Raw genomic sequence first — 10,225 nt, 5'->3', positions numbered from 1 at the left:
TGTTTTCATTTCTCGTACTTCTTTCTATACAACTTCCATGTAGACGACCTCGACATGGTGGATTTTATGTCAACACAACGATTAGGTTTCTGCTGGAAATAAATTACAACTAAAGCCTCATCGTTTAGTCGCTTAATACGGTGAGTGAACATTGCACTAGGGTGATTTGGTTGGTTGTTTTTCAAACGCCGCACTCAGCAATATTCCAGCTATATGGCGGCGGTTTGTAAATCATATAGTCTGGACCAGACAATCCATTTATCAATATCATAGCCATCGATCTACGCAATTGGGATATGATGACAGCCAAGTCAGAGAACCGGACCACCCGATCCTGTTTAAATCGTCTCTTACAAGCATGGGTTACTGAAGACAAAATTCTAACCCGGATCTTCACGGGTCCACTGGAGTGAATGGAGATTAAAGGTTTAATGCCGAATCAGCCCGTTAATACAAGAATGGGGGATACTGTTGAAAGGGCATCTGTGATCCCTAAATATGAATCGTATTCATTTCTGGGAGTAGCCCCGTTTTCGAAATGCCGACAGACCTGATGTATACAGTATAGCCTAATTTTAGGGCACTGGCATAGTAGTCTAATGCCAGTCTGCATACATGAGACCAACCTTCAGGCGATGGCGAATTCGATTATCTTATTTGTGATCCCAGAATTTCATACCATACCATTCACATGGCGATCATATGTCCATATGCGTTGGTTCGCACGTCCAATTACGAAGCATCAGGTGACACCGAATTTTCTTATGAACACCCCACTTACTTTTGTCTGTCAGCAGGAGCTGATGACAGCAAATATGCTTTATTCCCTCGTGGGAAGCATTTCCGTAAAATTGGGATATCCCAATTTTACGGAAATGCTTCCCACGGGCAGCAGCTACTTCAGAGTACCAAACTGGTTGATTCACCACTATCGTATACATTTCATCGGCCAATGCAACAGACACAAGATGAGAAATTAGATCATTATACCCCATCAAATAGCTACTGTTGTCAAAGGCGTAAATGAATTCACAGTCTAGATTCATGTTGTAGCCGTCTCAAACACTAGTTCATAACATAACTTTTATCACGCTCAGGCCGGGATTCACGGCATAAAATATATATATGTGTGTATGTATGTATGTATGTTTGTATGTATATATACATATTAGTACTAATTCGTTAAATTGTAACACATTGAGTTTTCCAAGTTTTGTTATACTTAATAGAATTCCATGCTTATATAACACACATTTTAAGAATATTAAGGATTAAAATAAACACCTATCCCAGCAACAAATATTTTATGGATGATGTCAGTGTACCTAATTGTAGGACAAGCAGGAAAGGTATCGTGTGATGTAATGCACCTTTTCCTACTCCCTATTCCCTGTGTTATCTTCCCTGACAATGTCATTCATGCAAACACGTCAATCGACATAGCATAACGGCATCATGCAATTTCAAACAGATATGGGAAAAAGACTAAAAAGGAGTTTATTCTATCGAACTCGTCAACTCGTCAACCAATCGGTTACCTCACGGAACTTGTATTGAGTATGTGTGAAGCTGTTTAATGGTCATGGTGTTAAATGAAATATCTCAACAGGAACAGCGATGGTGCAGTTCAGTAGTAACACTGAATTTTACTAGCATCGAGCTAATGGATTTGACGATTAAATGTGTTTGGTATAATATTTACCAAGCAAACCGTCATGTGAAAAAGCTGCTTGAAACTGTTAAACAGCTTGCATACGACATGTATCGGTAATTGTGATATTAAGTGAAGTAATCACAGGTATGCATGCCTACATAAAAGACAAAGAAACTGTGAAGCTCTATATATACTATTCCAAAGAATAAACGCATAACCCAGAAATCTGTTGCGAAAATGTTGTATTTTCAAACATGTATAACTCGTCCACAAATACATGATGCATGAATTTTTACATCAGTTTTGAAGAAGGTAATGTCCATACAACCAAGTGGATAATTGTAGATTACGGAGACGTTGAGCGCGATGGTGACCACGTAGCATGGTCCCGATGTCGGGTCTCCTGGCTCTCAGTCCAATCTCTCTCAACCTGTTCCGTACAGTTTGACCGGATATCCTCCGAAGTCCAGGCACCCTGGCTGCTGTGCTCTCACCCGTGGCAGTACGATCACGCAAATGTAGTACCCGGATGTACCGATCTTGGGCTGCAGTGGTGACTCGAGGTCTGCCTGTACGGGGACGGTCATTTGGTATACCTGTTTGGTTGTAACGAGCTGCAATCCGTGATATCGTGCTCAGACTAACATTCAGACGCCTGGCAACAGAAAATTGGTAATCTCCAGCGTGCATTCTTTCAATGGCGATGTTCCGTGTCGCAGCGTCAAGACGTGGCGTAGTGATTTGACCTTGAAACTCCTTCAAAACGAATGCCGATTTCCGAAAGTAATCTGGATTTTTATAGCCAGACAGTGCATGCTCTTTGCTGCACAATTTCAACTAGAAGGTGTTTCTGTTGCGTTGTGGTGATGCCTTTTTAACTCTTGTAAGAAATCTCATCAAAATCAACAGGTAAAGTCGATTTGTCACTTGTGCAATAGTGTAAAATCATGTTATCAACACTTTTGTTACATATTTTGACGATTGTTTGAACACAATTGGTGATTAATAGATTTTTAAAAATACAAAACGCCTATGCGTTTCTTTTTTGGGATAGTATACAAACGAATTTATATTTTGTTCATGTCGGTGTCGTTTTCAAGAAAGCAAACGTGTTGCCACTGCAGCACACTATTTTTGCATTTCTCGTCCAATATGATTTCGTCTCCAACCACTTCTCAAATCGATGAGATGGGGACCTGCAGTTAATAGATGACGCAGTTCGATGTCCTGAGTTGCGTCTCGTACCTAGACGCACCAGAAAACTACGATCAAGAGTTTGAATGCCAGCGCCATACACAGGTATCACTTGTTGATTTGCTCAAAGATGAAGCTGTGAACACACTAAAATATTGCTCGAGGCGGCCTCAAAGCACATGCCACTTATCCAATGAAGTAGTGCAACGTAAATTAGTCGCGGAGAATGCTTTAATGGGCGACCGTGCCCGATACATTTTCCATAGCGTCGTTCTCCCACAGACCACACGACAAACAAACAAAAGCATATATCGAGATTCTGGTGTTCTACCCCTTTCCCTGGGCTGCTGAATCCTTCATAACTGGTGCAATGTATGTTTAGTTTCTTTTCTACGGTGCATTATGTTATAATATATATGGAATATGGCTGAGTGCTGCGCTAAACAAGAAACCAACCAACAAACGAACTTATCCACTCATTCAGCTTTAAATACTCAAAATGCAAAGAGAAGGCTATTGACACCACGCTATTGAGCTATTGACGCCACGCTATTGAAGTCGATACTCCCTTTGCTGTATACGTTTAAACATCCCGCAACAGTGTGCATGTTAGCATTGCCAGGGTTTAGTCACGGGTGTATGCACAGTGTCACCGGTTTTACAGTTACACAGAAGGAAGTCAACTCTGAAATATATTAACAGTGATCCAGTGTTATTGAGGACGACCATATGCTACACCCGATGGACTGCATCTAACATGCATGCATCGTGGGCAGCGCAAAATGGAGCGTTGCGTTCATCGTGTTTTCACATGAGTGTAGGCGGATAAGTTATGCCCAGCAAGGCGTTTTATCTCCTTTGTTATTTAATCCCAAATAAGTTACCACAATCTACTTTGAAATACACAATGCCATTTTAGAAGGTGGTCAAATGTAAAGGAAAGTGTATTCCCTAATATAACATATGTTACAATCTGCTTTACATGTGATTATGTTATGTAAACTGACACTAGGGTGGTGAACTGGAGGAGCAATATATGATGACACCTCATGAACAGGTCATACATGTGGGTCCCTTTATGGCTAACATAGTTTGCTGCATTGCTATCCTGACCAGAAATTCATGAATACATTCGTGATGAATATAATATTGTGGAACCTCTCGAGGCTTTGTTGTGTTGAAAGAGACGAAAGCGAATTTACATGTAACAGCTGAAAGTTGTTGCGGGTGTTAAATATAGGCGCCGTTTTTCATCCAGCCATTTGCTGTATATTTTGCTTGATGAATAGCTGGAGGCAACTTTAGTCGTGCTCAGGATTGCATGATAAGGTGTGGCGTGATTTCATCTCAAATGTATATTTAGTACACATACGTAATAACAATCATAATACCTAACCTTGGATGCACATGGATGTGATCACAGAAAACAATGCCAGGATAATCATTGGCCTCTTATGTACACAGTTTTCATATATACATGTATACATACACACACACACACACACATACATATTACGGAGAAATACGGATTTAAGTAACACCATCCCTGTCCCTCGTACTCCAGATTTACTTCCTGGTAGAGGACCTTGACATGGCTGACTGAGTGACAAGACAATGGCTACGTGTATGAGCTGGTGGTAGTATATTCCAGTGCTGTGCTTCACCTTTCAGTCGGTTAACACAGGTGAGGGTAAGTGTTCTATCTGATACTCATGCATTGTGTTGCAGCTGCTCTCATCGTATATGACAAAGGAATGATAATACATATTGTTCATGCATTTAAAGCTCCATTAAGAAAGTGGCGATGATTGATGTCACCTGATTTATGACGTTTATAGAACATGCTCCTCCCAAAGCCTATTAAAGATGTTCCTGGAGATCGAACAATACAGTATGGTTGGTTCGGCATACCGATGCGCCACGATGATCCGCTGATCATGGGTTCGAGCCCTATGTTTACTACAGTGATCCTGGCTGTTGTATACAGACTTACATAGGTCGAAACCGTCGACGCATTACCCCAGGAAACTGCAGAACTGGGCTTCTGAAAACTTTGGAGTACATCCACCCCACAACATTCCTCAACTCCGTAATGTCTTTACAATATTCATTCACAGTATGCTAAAGCATTCCTAGCCGACACACATGTTATTGCTTTATTCCTAGGAGATAAAAACGAAAATATGTGCTATACTTTTCCCCTCTACCATCGGAATTGAAATAGATATAAACTATTATTCTATGAAATTCGACATTCATGTTTAAACGATTCACTTCGTTATGAGAATGTTTTCTTCAGTTCGCTACAATATGATTATCTTTAGCTACATATTGTTACGCCATGCCTGCAGTGCCCACAACATACACCAGTAAAGCTTGCTATGGTACTTCGGGCCTATCCTGTACTCGGCACTACATCAGCTGCAGAAATACCCAGAGTATCGCTATCTCTGACGCCTACTATACCACCAATACAGAATGTAGCGCCTCAGGACTCTCAAGCTGCAACGTCAACCCGGATGGTGTGAAAGAAGACGGATATCTCAGGTTCACCGTCGAGCTGGTCCCCATCTACAGCCGATGCTCTATGCAGACAGAGTGTGTGTATCCTGCTCCCAGGCGAGTGCTGGGTCGCACATTCTCTGTTGTGAAATATCGGTGTATTAAACGTAAGTGTAAATATGTAGCATTGGTTGAATGTCTGGGTTGCAGGTTTGATGCTGAATGGAGTTAATAAGACGTGCGTTTGTTTTAATGTTTCTGGTACTCTCAAACTTCTTTCAGTCTGGTACATTGTCTGGAATATTTTCAGTTTATCTGCCGAAAGGATTGTTTTCGTCCTTTGTACAATAGCTTACAGATAACGTATGATGGCACTTGTCACCTGCCTGGCGTTCGGTATCATAGGGAAAAAATGAATATTTTATACTGAACCTGACATATTATGCATGTTATCATACCAGGATGACGACGGGGACATTTGACATATTAAAGGATTTAAAATATGATCAATATTAATATTCATTTATACATGAATGTTGCAGGTAATAAATCAGTACGCATAGATGGTGGCATGGCAAACGGCATATCCCAAGTTTCTGTCATTTCTGGCGACAAACGGTTACCATCGAATTCTTCTACGTTAAAATCCTCCAGATATATGTGCTGGCTACAGCCCAACAGGACGGATGTAGATATAACGGTATACACACTTGATGCACGTTTGAGGAGTGGTATCCAGCCAGACTGCTTATCACAGCCAACTGTCCAAATTGGGAATATAATCACAGTGACTACATGCAATAACCTGTTTCTACCGTTTGAGAAACTGAAAATATCACAGAATCTCCCCAAATCGATAACCTTCTTGGATAAACCCAAACAGAAAACCTTACTATGGCTTTTGATAACAGGTAAGTGTAATTTAAGGTCGTGTTCCTGATTTTGTTTACAATCCAATTAACGTTGTGAGGCAAAATGATACCTGTTGTGGTCCCGCTAGGCTGGTAATTAATTGTTATGCCACTTAAGGGGCATCATGTATTCTGTCTGCTGAAACTATATACAGGCAGTGGTTTATTTTGGGTTATTTTTATAGTTTCTTCTTTCTTTTTTTCGTTGTTGTGTTTGTATATCAAAGCTATGTCATTCCTAACAGTTAAGCGCCATGGACCATTTCTTCTGTCAATCTGCTGGGTGCTGGTTGTATTTTATCATATTTGATATGGTTCGTGCAAACTTTGTAACGAAACTGAGAGACAGACATAGATATCTAATGAAGAGTTACTTTATTTTTTATTGTTAAGATAGTACCTCAAATGACATATCAATATTGAAAGACAAACACATCGGTCCAGAGTTATAACCGATCATAGTATCATATGCCAAAATACAGGTTATCATCTGTACAAAAAATAAACTTCTGTCAGATTGTGACACTAATACTTGTAATGAGTTCAAAAGTTGTTTAGTACGATCATACACACATCGGATGCTTCCCACAACTTGGGATGTTTGAAGTTACTTCTGAGTATCCCCTTGTTTAAAAGATTGTATTTACGTCTGGTATTATTAGGCATAATATATTACCAGTTTTTATTTTAAGATAGTGTATGCAGAATTTTACGGTTATATATATGTTGTGTCTGAACATTGACATAGCTGTAATTGTTGCAATATTTCTGATAAACGTTTGGATTCTTTCATGAATGTGATATACATCTAGTCTGACCTGGGGATGAATTTTATGTTTCTATTTTGTACCACGTTATAGTGATTCATAAATATATGAACCTGCTTTCAGGGGATATTTCGTACAATTCTTGCTAGTGGTTTTGTCGTTTATATCTAAATTGGTTTTGTTTGTAATGCGTATAAGTCAGTATGTCCCGTTTCAGCAACAAACCCTTTCAGCATCAAGTGTGAACATGTTCAAGTGCAAACTAAAGGTAAGTTGTAATGTCTGAATGAACTGAACATGTACTTTCGGCTGTGTGCCTTATTTTCAACTACGTAAGATGAAATCATAATCCTACCAACACATATTTATAAAAATCATAATGCATCACCAAAGGTTTCCTTGTCACGTGCTCAAATGGGCAATCGTCTCTTTTTTAGAAATTGAAATCCTCTATTAAAAAATCTGGAATTAAAATTCAAAATAAGTCCTTGAATGCAGGTACCAGTGGAGTAACAACGATGGCAAGTTACAACATCACTTCAAAGTGGACTACAGAAGAAAGGCTACAAACAACAGAAGGTAATGAGCCATTGATGGAAATCCGCAGAACAAAAATTCTTGACGAGATAGCTGGAATTGTGTGAACGTTGTCTATATTTATTTCATCATTTCTCACTTTCATACGGAACGTCTTGGCGTTGTGGTTAAAGTAAAGTGTGTGTGTGTGTGTGTGTTGTTTTGGGTTATTCTTCTTTCATAAGGGATGGGGACGGTGGTTAGGAATGAACATTAGTTCAAAGCGTAAAGGTAAGGAACGATCAGACCAGGAGCTTGCTTCCTGAATGTTGGGATGCAGTGACTGTTATCGTTTTCACTCGTTAAAGCAGATTTTGAATAGTTGAGTAGAAGATCCAGTTCCCCTACATGGACTCAGTGCCTATTCTCGGTGTTCGCAGTCCTGATGAGGTGTCAATATTGTTGAATCGACATCGGAGCAAACTCACTGTCTTGTCCAGGTTTCAGAACTCATAGGTATTATGATTATTTTGATATATTTTCAACACTATGATGTATAGTCAGATTGGTTCAAACGAGTTCAAGTACATTTTACCTGTAGTAACGTAATGTAGATGTGCAAATAAGTATACAGGTTCATCCATTGTTAATGTGTGGTATTGTCTCCATTATTGACCCACGCTATGTCAATATCTATCTTTTTTTCACTTTGTCTCAGTGCCGGATGGAACCCGAGCTAATATCGGTGCAGTTATGGGCGGAGTTGCTGCAACCGTCCTTGCAGTGTCAGTAACAGCATTCTTCATAGTGAGGCTCATCCGAAAAAGATAATTACAATAACACAAGTCTGCATTCCACGTGGATGTATAAGTGAGTGAGTTTAGGTTTACGCCGCTTTTAGCAATATTCCAGCTATATCACGACGGAAGACACCAGAAATGGGCTTCACACATTGTACCCATGTGAGGAATCGAACCTGGGTCTACGGCGTGATGAGCGAACGCTTGAACCACCTTAATAAACTCTTCTCAGTGACCTGTTTCAGTGACTACTTTAAGCATTTTATTACGTCTTACCACCATGCACGTTTTTTTCTGAATTTTATATTGTGTGCCTATTACCTCAAAGCAGTATTTTGTTTTAGTTTTGTTTGTCAACCAGCACTATTATATCTACATGTAAATATTTTAATCTGCACCAGACAAACTAGTGTTTGATATTGTGATGACGCCTTTGGCACGATAACAGAGTTCCGAAACTGACTATCTTATACTTATGAAACCTCCATAGATTGCCAGGGGGACCTTCCAGAGGCGTTCCCGGGAGACGTAAATCATTTAGTGCACGTGTATCTGTATAGAAAGGAAAATACTATATAACTTCCATCCTACACTGCACAGTGAACAAAAGAAGGAAAATGTCATTGAAACAGTCATGTGTATATTGATCAGAATGAGGTATAGAAATCAACGGTCTGATTCATAAGAAATCTACGTGAACATTTCAATATCACTGTTTCTGGAGCCAGGAGCATTAAGAATATCACAGAACATTGGTAGAACAAGCTATGTGTGTTTTAAGTATGTGTTCATTGAATGTTCTTAACTTGTATTATGTATGTGTGTATTACATGTGCTTTCTTTGAGAGTCCTTACTGTTATTGATTTGTGTTTGTGCAAGAAACCGAGAAGGAAACACACTCTCTTCCTGACTTAAAAAGTGATAATACATATTGTTTGGCCAGGAACATCCCACAGATTGTCAAACATGTTGCAGGGGATCTGAAGGCATAGGACAGCTCAAGTGATTATGATTATGCTACTGCCGATGGCACGTCGCTTCAACCAGACACTTATGCCACCTATGACCCGGACGCCTTTGTTGCTGAATCCGATTATAATCTCATTGATGACAAACCTCTTCCCATGACCACATGACCACTGACCACACAACGTCCTCGGCTACCCAAGCCACCCACACAGGAAGGCATATTAGGGAAGATGAGTATGGATACAATCTTTTACAAAAGACGAACAGCAAGACACTCCAGAATGATTACGACACTACTGCTTCTGTAGCGAAGGCAGTTGCACAGCTGAGCGGAATCGACAAAAACACCGACGAAGACCACTATGATCATTTCTCTAGGGCACCCGTAGCTTCAGAAACCCTTGGTTCACCTTATGACAAAGCAGGAAATATGTGAGACTATTGTAGTGATCATTCCTTTGATACATTAATTCAATAAGATGCCTATAAAGATATTTCTTTATGTTTAACAATGGTGATTTCTTTTGGGCAATTGTAGCTTCGGAAACTCTTTGTACACCTTATGACACGGCAGAAAATATGTGAGACTATTGTAGTGACTATTCCTTTGCTAAGGAAATGCAATAGGCATGCCCGTGAACGTATTTTCTTCATATTTAGCTATGATCATTTCTCTGGGGCAACAGTCAGCCACGAAAACTCTTAAAGCTTATTTCACCTTATGACACTGCAAGAAATATGTGAGACTAATTTAGTGACCATTCTTTTGATGAAGCAATGCAATAGGCATGCATTTAGACGTATTTCGTATATTTAGCTGTGATTATTTCTCTATTACGTAGCCTCGGAAACACTTGATTCACCTTATGGCACTGACATGTGTGAGATAATTGTGGTGATTCTATCATTGC

The 10,225-nt window shown here is 39.7% G+C and overlaps 2 protein-coding genes across 6 annotated transcripts in view; both read left to right on the top strand.

The window, feature by feature from the left end:
- The window catches only part of LOC124265724, a 202,363-nt gene that overhangs the window by 25,136 nt on the left and 167,002 nt on the right, over positions 1-10,225 (top strand). The gene's annotated exons all lie outside the window — the stretch shown is intronic.
- LOC124265730 lies at positions 4,057-9,650 on the top strand. 4 transcript variants are annotated; one of them, XM_046700561.1, is made up of 7 exons: positions 4,057-4,538; positions 5,200-5,517; positions 5,893-6,261; positions 7,246-7,296; positions 7,527-7,666; positions 8,263-8,372; positions 9,214-9,650. In XM_046700561.1, the coding sequence occupies exons 2-6, from the start codon at positions 5,436-5,438 to the stop codon at positions 8,335-8,337; spliced, it is 717 nt and encodes a 238-aa protein (XP_046556517.1). In that variant the 5' UTR covers positions 4,057-4,538; positions 5,200-5,435; the 3' UTR covers positions 8,338-8,372; positions 9,214-9,650. The 4 variants fall into 4 exon arrangements, 3 of the variants coding, with proteins under 3 accessions (XP_046556517.1, XP_046556516.1, XP_046556514.1); XR_006895513.1 differs by lacking the exon at positions 9,214-9,650 and adding an exon at positions 7,985-8,060 and having other exon boundaries at positions 4,169-4,538; positions 7,527-7,607; positions 8,263-8,368; XM_046700560.1 differs by having other exon boundaries at positions 4,184-4,538; positions 7,249-7,296; positions 7,527-7,607.

Source organism: Haliotis rubra, unplaced genomic scaffold (genome assembly GCF_003918875.1).
Source record: "Haliotis rubra isolate DU_JTF1 unplaced genomic scaffold, ASM391887v1 Scf990, whole genome shotgun sequence".
NCBI classification, from domain to species: domain Eukaryota; kingdom Metazoa; phylum Mollusca; class Gastropoda; order Lepetellida; family Haliotidae; genus Haliotis; species Haliotis rubra.
The sequence above is the reverse complement of the archived record's forward strand: the minus strand, read 5'-3'. Positions and strand labels throughout refer to the sequence as shown.

Excerpts from the sequence above, each read along its gene's own strand:
- LOC124265730 (XM_046700558.1), top strand. The coding sequence starts at position 5,436 with ATGCAGACAGAGTGTGTGTATCCTGCTCCCAGGCGAGTGCTGGGTCGC. Across the intron at positions 7,608-8,262 it reads AAGGCTACAAACAACAGAAG|TGCCGGATGGAACCCGAGCT; the intron begins GTAATGAGCCAT and ends ACTTTGTCTCAG. Across the intron at positions 8,373-9,213 it reads TGAGGCTCATCCGAAAAAGA|GTTTGTGCAAGAAACCGAGA; the intron begins TAATTACAATAA and ends TTATTGATTTGT.